The sequence below is a fragment of the Ornithorhynchus anatinus genome, chromosome 1 (assembly GCF_004115215.2).
Source record: "Ornithorhynchus anatinus isolate Pmale09 chromosome 1, mOrnAna1.pri.v4, whole genome shotgun sequence".
NCBI classification, from domain to species: Eukaryota; Metazoa; Chordata; class Mammalia; order Monotremata; family Ornithorhynchidae; genus Ornithorhynchus; species Ornithorhynchus anatinus.
The window spans coordinates 148254034-148271524 of NC_041728.1; the positions used below are offsets into that span (position 1 = coordinate 148254034).

General features: G+C 46.2%; 1 protein-coding gene across 9 annotated transcripts in view; it reads right to left on the minus strand.

Annotated features, from left to right (window-relative positions):
* Nucleotides 1-17491, minus strand: part of MCF2L2 (MCF.2 cell line derived transforming sequence-like 2) — a 482616-nt gene that overhangs the window by 80093 nt on the left and 385032 nt on the right. For all 9 annotated transcript variants that reach the window (XM_029058027.2, XM_029058038.1, XM_029058021.2 and 6 more), the window contains one exon: nucleotides 16934-17059. In XM_029058027.2, coding sequence (XP_028913860.1) covers nucleotides 16934-17059 — 126 coding nt within the window. The remainder of the gene's footprint in view (nucleotides 1-16933; nucleotides 17060-17491) is intronic.

Below are 17491 nucleotides of genomic sequence, written 5' to 3' on the forward strand. Positions count from 1 at the left end.
CCTTTCCTCTCCACCCAAACGGCTATCTTACTGGTACAGGCTCTCATAATATCCCGCCTGGATTACTGTGTCAGCCTTATCTGTGATCTCCCTTCCTCCTGTCTCTCCCCGCTCCAGTCTATTCTTCATTCCGCTGTCCGGCTCATCTTCCTGCAGAAACACTCTGGTCCTGTCACTCTCCTTCTTAAAAACCTCCAGTGGTTGCCTATACACCTCCGCACGAAACAAAAACTTCTCACTCTAGGCTTCAAGGCTCTCTGTCACCTTGCCCCCTCCTACCTCTCCTCCCTTCTCTCTTTCCACTGCCCACCCCGCACGCTCCGCTCCTCCGCCGCCCACCTCCTCATCGTCCCCCTTTCTCACTTATCCCGCCGTCGACCCATGGGCCACGTCCTCCCGCTATCCTGGAATGCCCTCCCTCCTCACCTCCGCCAAACTAATTCTCTTCCCCTCTTCAAAGCCCTACTTAGAGCTCACCTCCTCCAAGAGGCCTTCCCAGAATGAGCTTCCCCTTTTCCCTCTGCTCCCTCTGCTCCCTCTCTTCCCCCCCACTTCACCTCCTCTCAGCTAAGCCCTCTTTTCGCCCCTTTCCCTCTGCTCCTCTCCCTCTCCCTTCCCCTCCTCCCCCCTCCCTTCTCCTCCCCTCAGCACCGTGCTCGTCCGCTCAATTGTATATATTTTTATTACGCTATTTATTTTGTTAATGAGATGTCCATCACCTAGATTTTATTTATTGCTATTGTTTTAATGAGATGTTCACTCCCTAGATTCTATTTATTGCTATTGTTTTTGTCTGTCTGTCTCCCCCGATTAGACTGTTAGCCCATCAGTGGGCAGGGACTGTCTCTATATGTTGCCGATTTGTACATTCCAAGCGCTTAGTACAGTGCTCTGCACACAGTCAGCGCTCAATAAATACTATTGAATGAATGAATGAACCACACAGAGAAAAGAAATCTACTGACTAATCACCCTCTCCTAAAAGTCTACCACTGAAAATTCAAGAAATAAATTCTTAGTTTCTAAACACAGTATCATGAGAATGCACGAGCGCCGTCAGAGTAAGTGGTTGCTTAGTAGCTCAATCAGTCTTCACTGCCCAAACTAGTCAACAATTTTCCAGGATTTCTGCTCAGCCTTTCCACCTTGTGGAGGGCCTACGTAGCTTTTTGGTCAGAAAGCTTCATCATTTATAGCAGAAACCCAGAAGCCATTTCTCTAGTGCGACTTAAACCAGGTCTCATTCATTCATTCATTCAATCGTATTTATTGAGCGCTTACTGTGTGCAGAGCACTGTATTAAGTGCTTGGAATTTACATCTCCCAATCAATTCCCTAAGTTATATGCTTACTGCTGGAACGACAAACGGCAGGACTGTTGGAACATGATTGCTTAAATTAATACAATAATAGTCACTGCTATTTTAATATCATTTCCATTCTCACTTGGTTAAGTTTTCCACTTTTTAAAGGCTGACTCTTTCTGATGATCCCTTTTAATAATTACAGCATTTGTTATGTGCTTACTATGTGCCAAGCACTGTACTAAATGCTGGAGTGAATACAAGCAGATTGGGTTGGACATAGTCCCTGTCCCATGTGGAGCTTCCAATCTCAATCCCCATTTTACAGAGCGGGGAACGAGGGCATAGAGAAGGGAAGTGACTTTCCCAAGGCTGCACAGCAGGCAAGTGGCAGAACTGGGAACGGAAACCATGACCTTCTGACTCCCTGGCCCGTGCTCTATCCACGATACCGTGCTTTTATCTTGCAAGTTAGCCACGTAGGATTTCTGTTTGATCCTCTGTTTCTTTCGTTTTGTTTCCGTGGAACACATTTTAACAAGGTCTCTAAATAGAGAAACATGTGGCTTTGTAGAAAGAGCATGGACCTACAAGTCAGAGGACCTGGGTTCTAATCCCAGCTCTGTCACTTCCCTGCTGCGTGACCTTGGAGAAGTCATTTAAACTTCTCTATGCCTCAGTTACATGATCTGAAAAATAGGATAAAATATCTGCTCTCCCTCCCTCTTGGACTGTGAGTCCCATGTGGAACAGGGACTGTGTCCAACTTGATTATCTTGAGCCTATCCCACTGTTTAGTATAGTGCTTGGCACAGAATAAGCACTTAACAAATACCACTATTATTATTACATGGTGATTCGTAACCACCATAATATTTTATGGCCATTACATACTCCTTTTAACTTTTACTTACTTTTAACTTACTCCATTTATATTTTTGCTATTTAAGGTTCTCTTTTTGACATAGCTCAGTTTTCTATAAATGAAGATCTTTAGGTTGGTTTTGTTTTTATCTTTCCACTAGGCCACACCACTTCTTCCTCTTCTTAATTATTATTGTATTTGTTAAGCACTTACTATGTGTCCAGCACTATTCTAAGCGTGGAGTAGGTACAAGTTATTTAGGTTGGACACAGTCCCTATCGGGCATGAGGCTCACAGTCAAAGTAGGAGGGAAAACAGGTATTGATCCCCATATTACAGTTGAGGAAACTGAGGCAAAGAGAAGTGAAGTGATTTGCCCAAGGTCACACGGCAAGCAACTGGCAGAGCTGGGATTAGAACTCATTTTCAAAGACTTATTGAAGGCACATCTTCTCCAAAAGACTTCCCTGACTAAGCCCTCAATTTCTCTTTTATTCATTCAGTCGGTCATAATTATTAGGTGTTTACAGTGTGCAGAGCACTGTACTAAGCACTTGGGAAAGTATAATACAGCAATAAAGTGACAATACCTGCCCACAATGAGCTCACAGTCTGGGGGCGGGGAGGGCAAGGGGAGAGACAAACATTAATACAAATAGACATCAATATAAATGAATAAAATTACAGATATATACAGAAGTGCTGTAGGGCAGGAAAGGTGGAGGAAGAGCAAAGAAAGCAAGTCAGGGTTGCACAGAAGGGAGTGGGAGATGAGGAAAAGTGGGGCTTCCTCTGTGAAGGCTTCTTGGAGGAGATGTGCCTTCAGTAAAGTTTTGAATGGGAGGATATTAATTGTCTGACGGATTTGAGGAAGTTGGGAGTTCCAGGACAAAGGTAGGCTGTGAGCCAGGCGTCGGCAGCGAGACAGGCACAGTGAGAAGGTTAGCAGAGGAGCGAAGTGTACGGGCTGGGTTGTAGAAGGAGAGAAGCGAGGTGAGGTAGGAGGGTGCAAGGTGATGGAGAGCTTTAAAGTCAGTGGTGAGGAGTTTTTGTTTGATTTGGAGGTGGATAGGCAATCACTGGAGATTTTTGAGAGGGGGGCGGAGATATGTCCTGAATGTTTCTGTAGAAAGACGATAGGACAGTGGAGTGAAGTATGGACTGGAGTGAAGATGTGTAGGAGGTTGGAAAGTGAGCAAGGAGGCCGATGCCTTACTCTAGGTGGGATTGTGATGAGTGATTGTATTAATGTAGTAGCCCTCTGGATGGAGAGGAAAGGGTGGATTTTAGCGATGTTGTGAAGGTGGGATCGACAGGATTTGGTGATGGACTGAATATGTGGGTTGAATGACAGAGAGGAGTCAAGGATAACACCAAGGTTACAGGCTTGTGAGTTGGGAAGGATGGGGGTGCCATCTACAGTGACAGAAAAGTCCGAGAGAGGACAGGGTTTGGGTGGGAAGATTAAGGAGCTCTGTTATGGACACGTTTAGTTTGAGGTGACGGGAGGACATCCAAGTAGAGATGTCTTGAAGGCAGGAGGAGATGTGAGCCTGGAGAAAGGGAAAGAGATCAGGGGAGAGATGTAGAGTTGGGTATCGTCCGCATAGCGATGGTAGTTGAAGCCATGGGAGTGAATGAGTTCTCCAAGGCAATGGTGTAGATGGAGAATAGAAGGGGACCCAGAACTGAACCTTGAGGGACCCCCACAGTTAGAGGATGGGAGGGGGAGGACGACCCTGAAAAGGAGACTGAGAATGAATGGCCACTCCCTTCTGCACTGCCCTTGCACTTCGATTTGCTCCCTTTATTCACCCCTCCCTCAACCCCGTGGCACTTATGTACATATCTGTAATTTATATTAATGTCTGTCTCCCCCCCTAGACTGTAAGCTCATTGTGGACAGGGAAGGCGTCTGTTCATTGTTATATTATACTCTCCCAAGCCCTTAGTACAGTGCTCTGCACACAGTAAACACTCAATAAATATGATTGATTGATTGTTTGAACCCAGGACCTCTGATTCCTAGGCCTGGGCTCTTTCCACTAGGCCAGGCTGCTTCGCTCTGAGAAATGAGGCTGAATACTAGGCTCTAAGCCCACTGTGGGCAGGGACTCTCTCTTTATTGCTATATTGTATTTTCCAAGTGCTTAGTACAGTACTCTGCACACAGTAAGTGCTCAATAAATAAGATGGACTGAATACTAGATTTCAGTCTCATGGGAAGGACCAGTCCTAGGTATAATGTTCGACGGTGTAGGGAAGATTTTTGAGTCCCATTTTCCTACTGGATTAGTCAGAAACCTGGCATGTGAGAAAAGGAAGATGGGAGGGAAGGAAGGAGCAGGGATGAGAGGGGAGAAGTGTCTCCGTGTATTTTAGCCTTTTTCTGGGCTCCTACTTGAACGCGCAAGCTGAATTGAAAGTAGGACAACAAAGGCAGCTGCAGTCCTGGAAATAAGAGAACAACAGAGAGGCAAGGCAGAGGTGGAGTGTTCAAGGTGCTTCTAGTAGTAACAGTAATAATAACTATGGCATTTAAGCACTTACTATGTGCCAGGCACTGTACTAAGCACTGGGATGGATACAAGTTAATCAGGTTGGACCCAGTTCGCGTCTTATGGGGGGGCTCACAGTCTTAATCCCCATTTTACAGATGAGGTAACTGAGGCACAGAGAAGTGAAGTGAGTTGCCCAAGGTCACACAGAAGACAAGCAGCAGAGCCAGGATTAGAACCCCTCTCCACTGCAACCGAGCAATCATTATTGTTAATTAATCGATCAGTTAGTCGTATTTATTGAGCACTTACTGTGGGCAGAGCATTGTAGTAAGAGCTTGGGAGAGTACCAATATAACCAAATTAATAATAATAATAATAATAATAAAGATTGTGGTATTTGTAAAGAGCTTACTATGTGATGTGCCAAGCACTGTTATAAGCACTGTGGTAATCAGGTTGGACACAGTCCCTGTCCCACATGGGGCTTACGGTCTTAATCCCCATTTTACAGATGAGGTAACCGAGGCATAGAGAAGTTAAGTGACTTACCCAAGGTCACACAACAGACATGTGGTAGAGCCAGAATAAAAACCAATGTCCTCTGACTCTCAGGCCCGTCCTCTTTCCTTTAAGTCATGTAGACAAGTTTCCTTCCCACGATGAGATTACAGTATTGTTATTAGTATATACTTTTTCAAAATAAGCAGTACCTATTGTCTCTTTAGCTCTATAATATTATGCTGCTTTCCTATTTACTTGTGGTTCAGAATCCCAAATATTCCTTGTTGACTTTTCTGAAGAGGAGGTAGGGATCCAGTCTCCACTCCCCAAAGAAAAGAAAGCATGGAACTCTGTAGCGATGGTCTGCTAATACGGAACAAGCAAAGAAGAATTCTTCATGATCAAAGTATTACTTCTTGTCTTAAAATGAAACTATTTATTTTTAATGGTATCTGCTAAGTGCTTACTATGGGTCAAGCAGTGTTCTAAGGGCTGGGCTAGATACAGGGTAAGACACAGTCCCCGTCCCACATTGGGTTCACAGCTTAAGTAGGAGAGAGAACAAGTACTGAATCCCCCTTTGCAATTGAGGAAACTGAGGCCCAGAGGAGTTAAGTGACTTGTCCAAGGTCACGCAGGAGGCAGGTGGCGGAGCCAGGATAAGAAACCAGTTCCTCTGGCTTCCAGACCTGTGCTTTATCCAGTAGGCCATGCTGTTTTTCACTGTCCACATAATGCTAGGATCAAATAATGGTCTCAACCTACCTACTCTCATACAATAATTTGGAACCGCTCTGCTTGTCTGCAAGGGAAAGAAAGGCCAGATGCCTTCTCAGGAACCCTTCCATTCTGGTAAGTATATAAAAAGCCTCAGGGAAATTCCTTCTTTTGGGTCTATTATTAGACACTCTTATTTGCTCTTGGGTAACTGTATTGAGTCTTCTGTCCCTGCATTACATAAATGCTTGCTCTCGCTATCTGATATATCTTCTTGTTCAGTACTATTAAACACAGCTCCACTCAGCCAGATAACAAGATTCTTCTCTAATAACAAATAGGGCCATTAATTACACTTGGGAAACGGCAAGCAGACAGGAATTAATTGGTTCTAAAAGCTTTACACGCTCCTTTCATTTCTGATCGATCTGAGGCACCGACTACTCTCCCGTTAATGCTTTTTTTGTTACATAAAGGGCTACCACTTCAAACTCATCTGCACGGAGGTTGGAAGCATGCCTGACTTCTCCTGATTCAAAAGAAATGAACCCTGTTTCCAGTAGAACTGAACTGAGATCCTGTTCTCCCAACATAGTTACGGCTGACCACAGGCCTATGGAAATTCATTCCTGTGAATGGGCCATAGATATTTTATGTATACACTTTTGATCTCAGGTCACTTTGAAAATATATCTTTTGTGAAAATTTTAGCATCCAAACTATTATTATTGTTCTCATGATCACCATCACCACGTAGAATGAAAGAAATTGAACTAGTAAACCGAACTATGGCTTACTACACTCGTGATGAGCGGGGAACGTTTCTACCGACTCTGCTGCACTGTACTCTCTCAAGAACTTAACAATGCTCTGTCCACAGTGAGCCCTCAATGACTACCACTGATTGATTTTACTTCCTTTAAGAGGGATGGGCCTCTGAAGGACCAGGAATAGGGAAGAGAAAAAGGTTGGAAAGGAAGAGTCAGAAACACAGACAGAGAATAGATACAGAGCCAGAGAGACACAGAGAGGCAGACACTAGAAAAGGAAAGTAATGTATGAAGACGGAAAAACACATCTTTCCCATTCTCAGAACACTCTCTCACCACATTCATTCAAATGATTTCCTCTCAGCACACTTTGACAGGAGCAGCAGCGGCAAACCTCCGCACGAAACAAAAACTTCTCACTCTAGGCTTCGAGGCTCTTCATCACCTTGTCCCTTCCTACCTCTCCTCCCTTCTCTCTTTCTACCGCCCACCCCGCACGCTCCGCTCCTCTGCCGCCCACCTCCTCGCCGTCCCTCGGTCTCGCCCATCCCGCCGCCGACCCCCGGGCCACGTCCTCCCGCGGTCCTGGAACGCCCTCCCTTCTCACCTCGGCCAAACTCATTCTCTTCCCCTCTTCAAATCCCTACTTAAAGCTCACCTCCTCCAAGAGACCTTCCCAGACTGAGCTCCCCTTTTCCCTCTGCTCCCTCTACCCCCCCTTCACCTCTCTGCAGCTAAACCCTCTTCTCCTCCCTTTCCTTCTGCTCCTCCCCGCTCCCGTTCCATCTCCTCAGCACTGCACTCGTCCGCTCAACTGTATAAATCTTCATTACCCTATTTATTTTGTTAATGAGATGAACATCACACTGATTCTATTTATTTGCTATTGTTTTCATGAGATGTTCTTCCCCTCGATTCTATTTATTGCCATTATTCTTGTCCGTCTGTCTCCCTCGATTAGACTGTAAGCCCATCAAAGGGCAGCGACTGTATCTGCTACCGATTTGTACATTCCAAGTGCTTAGTACAGTGCTCTGCACATAGTAAGCACTCAATAAATACTACTGAATGAATGAATGAATTAGCAGGAGAAATAGGGGCAGAGTGCATCACTCCCCAAGATGGGCTCAGCCCACTGGCTTTTACCTTTAGGCTGGAAAGTTGTTGAGGCTGACAGAAAAGCTCTAGAAGCACCTGGAAATTCTGCAAGAGCGACACTAGCAGCCTCCCTCTAGCACAGGGTGGGAAGCGGGAGCTCCGCTGCAAGAACTTGTAGTTGCTCAGACCCTTGGGATTCTTTTCTTGACCCACTCCTGGGCCCCAGCTCTAGTGTCTAACAGTGCATGGGGGCCAGGCCCACCCTAGCTTGAGCTGGCCCTTTGGGGAGGTAGGTCCCTCTAGACTTCAGCTCGTTGTGGGCAGGGAATGTGTCTATTTATTGTTATATTGTACTCTTCCAAGTGAGTAGTATAGTGCTCTGCTGAGAGTAAGCACTCAATAAATACTACCAGATGAACGAATGGCCACGATCTCCCAGGGTATCCTGGGCCAGCGGGAGGGGAGAACTCCGCTAGTAGTGACCAAGCTTAGAAATTGAATTTTGGGGGTTTACCACCTCTTACCTCAACTTGACCAAAGGTATCTACATTTTATGCCAGTCCTCTATTCCCATTTTCATACTTGACTTGTGAGTCTCCTCCAGGCTGTAAGCTCATTGTAGGCAGGAAGCATGTCCGCCAACTTTGCTTTCTTGTATTCTCTCAAGCGCTTAGTACAGTGCTCTGCACACTGTAGGTGACTAATAAATACCACTGATTGAGTCTGTGTCTAATTCCCACCCATATACACATTCTCAATCAATCAACCAATGGTAAATCTTGAGCACTTACTGTGTGTAGAGCACTGTACTAAGCACTTGGGGGAGTTTATTAATGATAATAATAACAATAATTAATAATTATGGCATTTGTTAAGTGCTTACTACATACCAAGCACTGTTCTAAGCACTGGGGTAGTTACAAGGTAATCAGGTTGGACACAGTCCCTATCCTACATGGGGCTCACAGTCTTAATGAGAAGCAGCGGGGCCCAGTGGAAAGAGCCAGGGCTTGGGAGTCAGAGGTCATGGGTTCGAATCCCAGCTCTGCCATTTGTCAGCTATGTGACTGTGGGCAAGTCACTTAACTTCTCTGTGCCTCAGTGACCTCATCTGTAAAATGGGGATGAAGACTGTGAGCCTCATGAGGGACAAGCTGATGACCCTGTATCTCCCCCAGTACTTAGAACAGTGCTCTGCACATAGTAAGCGCTTAACTAATACCAACTTTATTATTAATGCTCATTTTACTGAGGCACGGAGAGGTGAAGTGGCTTGCCCAAGGTCAAACAGCAGACAAGTGGCAGAGCCGGAATTAGAACCCAGGCCCATGCTCTAAAATAATACTGTTGGCATTTGTTAAGCGCTTACTATGTGCAGAGTACTGTTCTAAGCGCTGAGGTAGATACAGGGTAATCGGGTTGTCCCACGTGAGGCTCACAGTTAATCCCCATTTTACAGATGAGGTAACTGAGGCCCAGGGAAGTTAAGTGACTTGCCCACAGTCACACAGCTGACAAGTGGCAGAGCCGGGATTCGAACCACTGACCTCCGACTCCCAAGCCCGGGCTCTTTCCACTGAGCCACGCTGCTTCTCTAGCCACTAGACCATGCTGCTTCTCAGATATAACATATAATATCATATAACAGAGTTGGTAAACACATCCCCTTTCCACAACGAGCTTCCTTCGTTCGAATCACGCTCTGCCCAAAGTAAGAAGCCGACAGAATACTTTTCCTACCACTTGGACCAGATTTGGGAGCATTATCCCACCACGCTGGGATCCCCTAGCATCTGAGTTTTAGCCATGACTCCAGGAGTGGCCCAGGATTGAACAGCAGCCACAAATAAACAGAGAGGAAGCAGCAGTCAAAGCAGCTGCTTCCGCAGTCTGCTTTCCGGAGCTTTCCAGTGCACTGGAATTGCATGCAGAGCAGCAGCAGAATCCACCAGGAAAAGCGTCCAGCTCTTTGCAGCTCTGGAGTAGGTCAGTGGAGGCAGAGGCCATGGTATAGAGAAGCAGCGTGGGGTAGTGGAAAGAGCACGGACCTGGCTGTCAGAGGACCTGGCTTCCGATTTTGACTCTGTTGACTGCTTGCACAGTGACCTTGGACAAGTCACTTAACTCTCTGTGCTTCGTTATCCTCAACTGTGAAAAATGGGGATTCGCTACCTGTCGTCCCTTCTATCTGGACTGTGAGTCTCAAGTGGGACGTGGACTAGGCCCAACTTGACTAACTTTAATCTACTCCAGCACTCAGAACGGTGCTTAACACTTCACTTCCCTGGGCCTCAGTGACCTCATCTGGAAAATGGGGATGAAGACTGTGAGCCTCACGTGGGACAACCTGATGACCCTGTATCTCGTCCAACGCTTAGAACAGTGTTCGGCACACAGTGGGCGCTTAGCAAATGCCGACATTATTATTAACACATAGGAAGTACTTAAACACCGCCTCGCTCTCTCTTGTGTTTGTGAGATTTCATCACCTCTGTCTCCCCATATTCTCTCTTTCACTCTCTACCTCGTCCATCTCTATTCCTTCTTCCCCTTTCTTTGCTTCCCTTGTTTTATACTTCTGCTTTGCTCTCTCTCTTTCCCTCCCTCCCTCTTTTTCTCCCTCTCTCCCTCTGTCTTTCTTGACGTCTCCCCTTCCTTTTTCTTTCGACCGCATCCACTGGATGCCTCACCCTGCCCCGCTCAGGGCCCCAGGGATTCCTGCCTCGTACAGTGAGCAACAACCTGGAATGCCGCCTTCAAAGAGACTTGCGGGACTGCTCGAGTTGGGATAAGCAAGAAGAGGCGGCAAGGAAGAGTGCAGAGGAACTGGAGGCCGAGGAGAATTGTGGGGATGAGTTATGCTTGGTTGGCCAGGGACCACAGGCCAGCTCTGGTGGCAACGGGAAGTCTGGGGAGCTGCCAGCCGGGAGAAGGAGGGGGTAAAGGGAGCAAGCGGTGAAGGAAAGGGCTGTTTAGGAGTCGGGGGAAAGTTTGCCACAAGCCGAAAGCCCTGGGAGAAAAGGGATAATGTGTACAGTGTGAAAAGCACAAACACGGCTATTGACCGTGGGCTGAGGAAGAGCAGCCAAAGTGGGAAAATCCCAGAACAAACTGGCAAAACACTTTGGAAAAAAATGTACCATGGCTGCCGGGTTCTAGCTTGTTAAATGTGTTCCACTTTACATGCGCTTTCCCTCGGGGCTGTCTTCTTTCGGTAATCAATTCCTTAAGGGTAAACAATAAGGGTTTTTATTTAATCAAAGTTAGTTATGAGCACTTACTATGTGCAGATCACTATTCTAAGCACTTGGGAAAGTATAATAAAGTTTTTAGGCCCAATTCCTGCCATCGAGGAGTTACAGTCTAGAAGAGGAGATGGGCATTAAAATTAATTATGGCGCTGTACAAAAATGGTGTGGGATGAATATCAAGCGCTTAAACAAGTCAGAGCCAATGCAAAGGCAAAGCAGAAGGGAGAGAGGATGGGGAAATACGAGACTTAGGGAAGCCCTTTCGGAAGAGAAGTGACCTTATTTAATAAGGCTTTAAAGGTGGGGAGATTGGTGGTCTGTCGGATATGAAGGAGAGGCAGTTCCAGGCCAGAGGGAGGACATGGGCAAGGGTCAGCAGAGAAATAGACAGGATTGAGGTACAGTGAATAAATAGGTGTTGGAGGAGCTAAGCACGCAGGTTAACTCTCTCCTTAACTCTCTCCTTTAACTCTCTCCTTAGGCCCTTACTCTCCTTAACTCTCCTTAACTCTCTCCTTTAACTCTCTCCTTAGGCCCCCTGTTCCTCCCCCTCCCCCATCTCTCACCCCCAATGATCTGGCCACCTATTTCCTCACGAAAATCAACACGATCAGGTCTGAGCTCCCCAAAGTCACCCCTCCGCCTCTCCCCTCCCCCCCACCAACCCCCTCCCCTACTTTCCCATCCTTCCCTGCAGTATCCTCAGAGGAGATCTCCTCCCTCCTCGCAAGTGCCACCCCCTCCACCTGCGCCTCGGACCCCATTCCCTCTCACCTTCTTAAAACCGTCGCCCCTGCCCTCCTCCCTTCCTTAACTTCTATTTTTAACCACTCGATCTCCAAGGGCTCCTTCCCCTCTGCCTTCAAACATGCCCACGTCTCCCCCATCCTAAAAAAACCCGCTCTTGACCCCACTTCCCCCTCCAGTTATCGTCCTACCTCCCTACTACCCTTCCTTTCCAAAATCCTAGAACGAGTCGTCTACAATCGATGCCTAGAATTCCTTAACTCCCATTCTCTCCTAGACCCCCTCCGATCTGGCTTCCGTCCCCTCCACTCTACCGAGACTGCTCTCTCTAAGGTCACCCGTGACCTCCTTCTTGCCAAATCCAATGGCTCCTACTCCATTCTGATCCTCCTTGACCTCTCTGCTGCCTTTGACACTGTCGACCATCCCCTCCTCCTCCATACCTTATCTCACCTCGGCTTCACGGACTCTGTCCTCTCCTGGTTCTCCTCTTACCTCTCTGGCCGATCATTCTCGGTCTCCTTCGCTGGAACCTCCTCCCCCTCCCATCCTTTAACTGTTGGAGTTCCTCAAGGGTCAGTTCTTGGCCCTCTTCTGTTCTCCATTTACACTCACTCCCTCAGTGAACTCATCTGATCTCACGGCTTTGACTACCATCTCTACGCAGATGACACGCAGATCTACATCTCCGCCCCTGTCCTCTCCCCCTCCCTTCGGGCTCGCATCTCCTCCTGCCTCCGGGACGTCTCCACCTGGATGTCGGCCCGCCACCTAAAACTCAACATGAGCAAGACTGAGCTCCTCATCTTCCCTCCCAAACCCGGTCCTCTCCCAGACTTCTCTATCACCGTCGATGGCACGACCATCCTTCCCGTCTCTCGGGCCCGCAATCTCGGTGTCATCCTTGACTCGTCCCTCTCGTTCACCCCACACATCCTATCCGTTACCGAGACCTGCCGGTTTCACCTCTACGATATCGCCAAGATCCGCCCTTTCCTCTCCACCCAAACGGCTACCTTACTATTACGGGCTCTCGTTATATCCCGGCTAGACTACTGTGTCAGCCTTCTCTCTGACCTCCCTTCCTCCTCTCTCGCCACGCTCCGGTCTATTCTTCACTCCGCTGCCCGGCTCATCTTCCCGCAGAAACGATCTGGGCGTGTCACTCCCCTTCTTAAACAACTCCAGTGGTTGCCTATCGACCTCCGCTCCAAACAAAAACTCCTCACTCTAGGCTTCGAGGCTCTCCATCACCTTGCCCCTTCTTACCTCTCCTCCCTTCTCTCTTTCTACCGCCCACCCCGCACGCTCCGCTCCTCTGCCGCCCACCTCCTCGCCGTCCCTCGGTCTCGCCTATCCCGCCGTCGACCCCTGGGTCACGTCCTCCCGCGGTCCTGGAACACCCTCCCTCCTCACCTCCGCCAAACTGATTCTCTTTCCCTCTTCAAAACCCTACTTAAAAATCACCTCCTCCAAGAGGCGTTCCCAAACTGAGCTCCTCTTCCCCCTCTACTCCCTCTGCCATCCCCCCTTTACCTCTCCGCAGCTAAAGCCTCATTTTCCCCTTTTCCCTCTGCTCCTCCACCTCTCCCTTCCCATCCCCACAGCACTGTACTCGTCCGCTCAACTGTATATATTTTCGTTACCCTATTTATTTTGTTAATGAATTGTACATCGCCTCGATTTTATTTAGTTGCCATTGTTTTTACGAGATGTTCTTCCCCTTGACGCTGTTTATTGCCATTGTTCTCTCTGTCCGTCTCCCCCGATTAGACTGTAAGCCCGTCAAACGGCAGGGACTGTCTCTATCTGTTGCCAACTTGTTCATCCCAAGCGCTTAGTACAGTGCTCTGCACATAGTAAGCGCTCAATAAATACTATTGAATGAATGAATGAATGAATGAATGAAAGGTTAGGTTGTAGGAGGAAATCAGCAAGATAAGGTAGGAGGAACAAGCTGATTGAGTGGTTTGAGGCCAGTGGTAAAGAGTTTCTATTTGATAATATGGGTGGATGGGCAACGACTGGAGGTTCTTGAGAAAAATGATCTGAGCAGCAGAGTGAAGTATGGCCTGGAGTGGGAAGAGATACGACCCAGTGAGGAGGCTGATGCAGTAATCAAAACGGCATAGGATCAGTGCTTAGGTCAGGGTGAGGGCAGTTTGGATGGAGAGGAAAGGGTGGATTTTAACGATGTCATGAAGTTAGAACAGAAAGGATTTGGTGACAGACTGAAAATGTGAGTTCAGTGTAAAGAATGAGTCATGGATGATGCCAGATTATGGGTTTGTGAGACAGGAAGACTAGTGATGTTTTCTACAGTGATGGGAAACTATAGAATAGAACGTTAAACCATGCGATATAAATCCAGAGTTTTAGTAACTTTGATTGCAAAGTTTGCAAATTTGCAAAAAGATTGAGTCTCTTTAAAAATGTTACTTAACCTGAAGTTCAATTTGTTCCAGAAATCTGAGCAGCTACAAAATGTTAGATATTCAAGTTTTGCAGGGAAAAATAATGATTAACAACAAGAATTGAGGCTAATTACTCAACTAAAAAATATCTGAATATCGGAAACTTAGTAACTGAAATTGCAGCAGAGTTTAATCGGTAACTGTTAAAATCTGCTGTTTAAATCTGCTGACAGGCTAGGTAAATGAACAATTATTGCTATATTAACTTTTTTTTAGGTGAGAACCTCATGTAAATAATTTATAAAATGGTTAGATAAAATATTTCTATTAACTCTTAAAAAAAAGGCCTAATGAAAAGAGCATGGGCCTGACAGTCAGAGGTCCTGGGTTTTAATCCTGGCTCTGCCACTTAACTGCTGTGTGACCTTAGGGAAAAAAACCAAAACATGAAATCCATTAAAACAAAGACACAACTTTTGTGTGCTTCAGTTACCTGTAAAATGTGAATCAATATCTTTTTTTATGGTATTTGTTAAGTGCTTACTACCTGCTAGGTACTTTTCTAAACACTGGGGTGGCTACAAGATAATCAGGTTGGACACACAGTTCCTGTCCCACATAGGGCGCACAGTCTTAAATCTCATTTTACAGATGAGGTAACTGAGGCCCAGAGAAGTGAAATAACTTGTCCAAGGTCACACAGCAAACAAGTGGTGAAGCCGGGATTAGAATCCAGTTCCTTCTGACTTCCAGGTCCGCCATCTTGTGCTGCCTCTGTTCTCCTCAGATTGTGAACCCAGTGAAAGGATTAAGTCTGACACAATAATCTATCTCAGCTCATAATAAGCCTTAAAGACTGTAATTATTATTATTGCTCTTCATTCGTACTTGTCAGCATCTGAGGTGGTGCCTGCTGAAAAAGTAGGATATACTGAATCAGATAAAAATAAACAGGTTGGACACAATCAATGGCCCACGTGGGGCTCACCATCTTAAAGACAAAGGAACTGAGGCACAAAGAAGTAAAGTGACGTTCAAAATAGCAGAGCAGTTAAGTGGCGGAGCCAGGATTAGAAGCCAGGTCCTATGACTCCCAGGCCCGTGCTTTTTCCATTAGGCCAAGCTACTTCTCTAACTCTAACTTCTTCTAAATCTACTGCCCTCTCCCAAACAGTACAGTACACAGCTGAGTAAACACTCATAAAATACTACTGACTGAACTGTAGTAAGTGCTTGGGAAAGGACAACAGAAGTCCCAAGGAGGTTTCCTGCTCAAAAGGAGCTAGCGCTCTAATGGGGGAGTCAGGTGCAGATATTTACAAATAGGGAAATTCATTCAATCATATTTATTGAATGCTTTCTGTGTGCAGAGCACTGTACTAAGCACTTGGGAGAGTAAAATACGACAATAAGCAGACATATTCCCTGTCCACATTGAGCTTACAATCGAGAGGGGGAGACAGACTAATGTATAATTATAATGTATAAATTATAATGTATAAATGTATATAATGTATAAATTATATATAATGTATATAATGTATAATATATATAATGTATAAATTATAGATATGTACGTAAGTGCTATGGGGCTGGGACCAAGGAAATGAATAAAGGGAGCTGGTCAGGGTGACACAGAAGGGAGTGGGAAAAGAGGAAAGGAGGGCTTAGTCAAGGAAGGCCTCTTGGAAGAGATGTACTATTAATACTGTAAGCCCGTCAAAGGGCAGGGGCTGTCTCTATCTGTTACCCATTTGTACATTCCAAGCGCTTAGTACAGTGATCTGCACATGGTAAGCACTCAATAAATACTATTGAATGAATGAATGAATGACTAAGGCTTTGGAGGTGGGGAGAGTAATTGTCTGTCAGATTTGAGAAGGGAGGGCATTCCAGGCCAGTGGGGGGTTGTGGGCGAGGGGTCGGCGGCGAGATAGACGGGATCGAGACACAGTGAGAGGTTAGCATTAGAGGTTTGAAGTGTGCGGACTGGGTTGGAGTAGGTGAGTAGCGAGGCAAGGTAGGAGGAGCAAGATGACTGACTGCTTTGGAGTCAGTGGAAATGCATTTTGGCAATGAGGACCTGACACGGAATGAGGCTAGACTTCTGCCCGTCACCTACGCTCACTCTGGAGCTGTACTGTTCCTACGACAAAAAGGTCAAAAAGGGATCCATGTTTTCTTTTTCCCTTCAGCCCTTTTTTGCAATGCAAGTGGACTTGAGTACCTGTATTTGTAGTCTATGCCACTTGTGTCATACTAAAACCTGGAGATTAGGAATTAGGGAATCAGTGTGGCTGGGTGGAATAAGCAGGGCCTTAGGAAGTCAGAGGATCTAGTTTCTAATTCCAGCACTGCTACTTAGCTGCTACATGACCTTGGGCGAGTCTGTTAACTTCTCTGTGCCACAGTTTCCTCAACTGCAAAATAGGGATTTAATCCTATTTGTTCTCCCTCCTACTAAAACTATGAGCCCCATGTGGGACAGGAACTGTGAGTCTGATCCGATTAACTTGTATCTACTCCAGTGCTTGACACGTAGTAAGCGTTGAACAAATACCGCAGAAAGATTGGTAAGGAACGCAAAAGGTAACTAAAAAAGTTCAATAAAGCAATTTGAATCATGAAGCACCGGTGCTTCGAGCAAGACTGTATAGCCCAAGGAAAATGTCTTTTTAATGAAATGAGTCTTTTTAACCACGCCTCTTCATTCTCCCTGATGGCTCTTTTTTGTTCCATCAAATGGGCTTTGCTAAGGTACATACCTCATACCCGGTGATCGCTATCTGATGCATGGAGTCATTTGCAGATTTGATGATATCCAGGACAGTGGCCAGGGCTTCTTCGAGTTCAGCCGTGCCTTCGGAATTCTTGCTACATTTTAACATTTCCTGTACAAAACAGTTTAAGACGAATTAAAGGCCAACCAAATCTGGTCATCATCATTGTCGTTTTCTCTTTTAAATAAAAAAAAATTCATCTTGTAATTACTGCTCATTCTACCAAGCGCATCAGTGGGAAGGCCAAAAGTGGTAATGAAAATGAAGGAAAACAGAAACTCCTTACCACAGGTTTTAGGGCACGCAATTACCTTGCCCCTTTTATGTTACCTTGCTGCTCTCCTACTAAACTCATCCCATGAACTTCTGACTTCTGTCAACCTACTCACTGCACCTCAATCTCATCTCTCTCCCCGCTGACCTCTCGCTCACTTCCTGCCTCTGGCCTGGAACATCCTCCTTATTCTTACCCTACAGACAATTACTCTTCCCACAATCAAAACCTTATTAAAAGCACATCTTCTCATTTCCCCTTCTCCTATT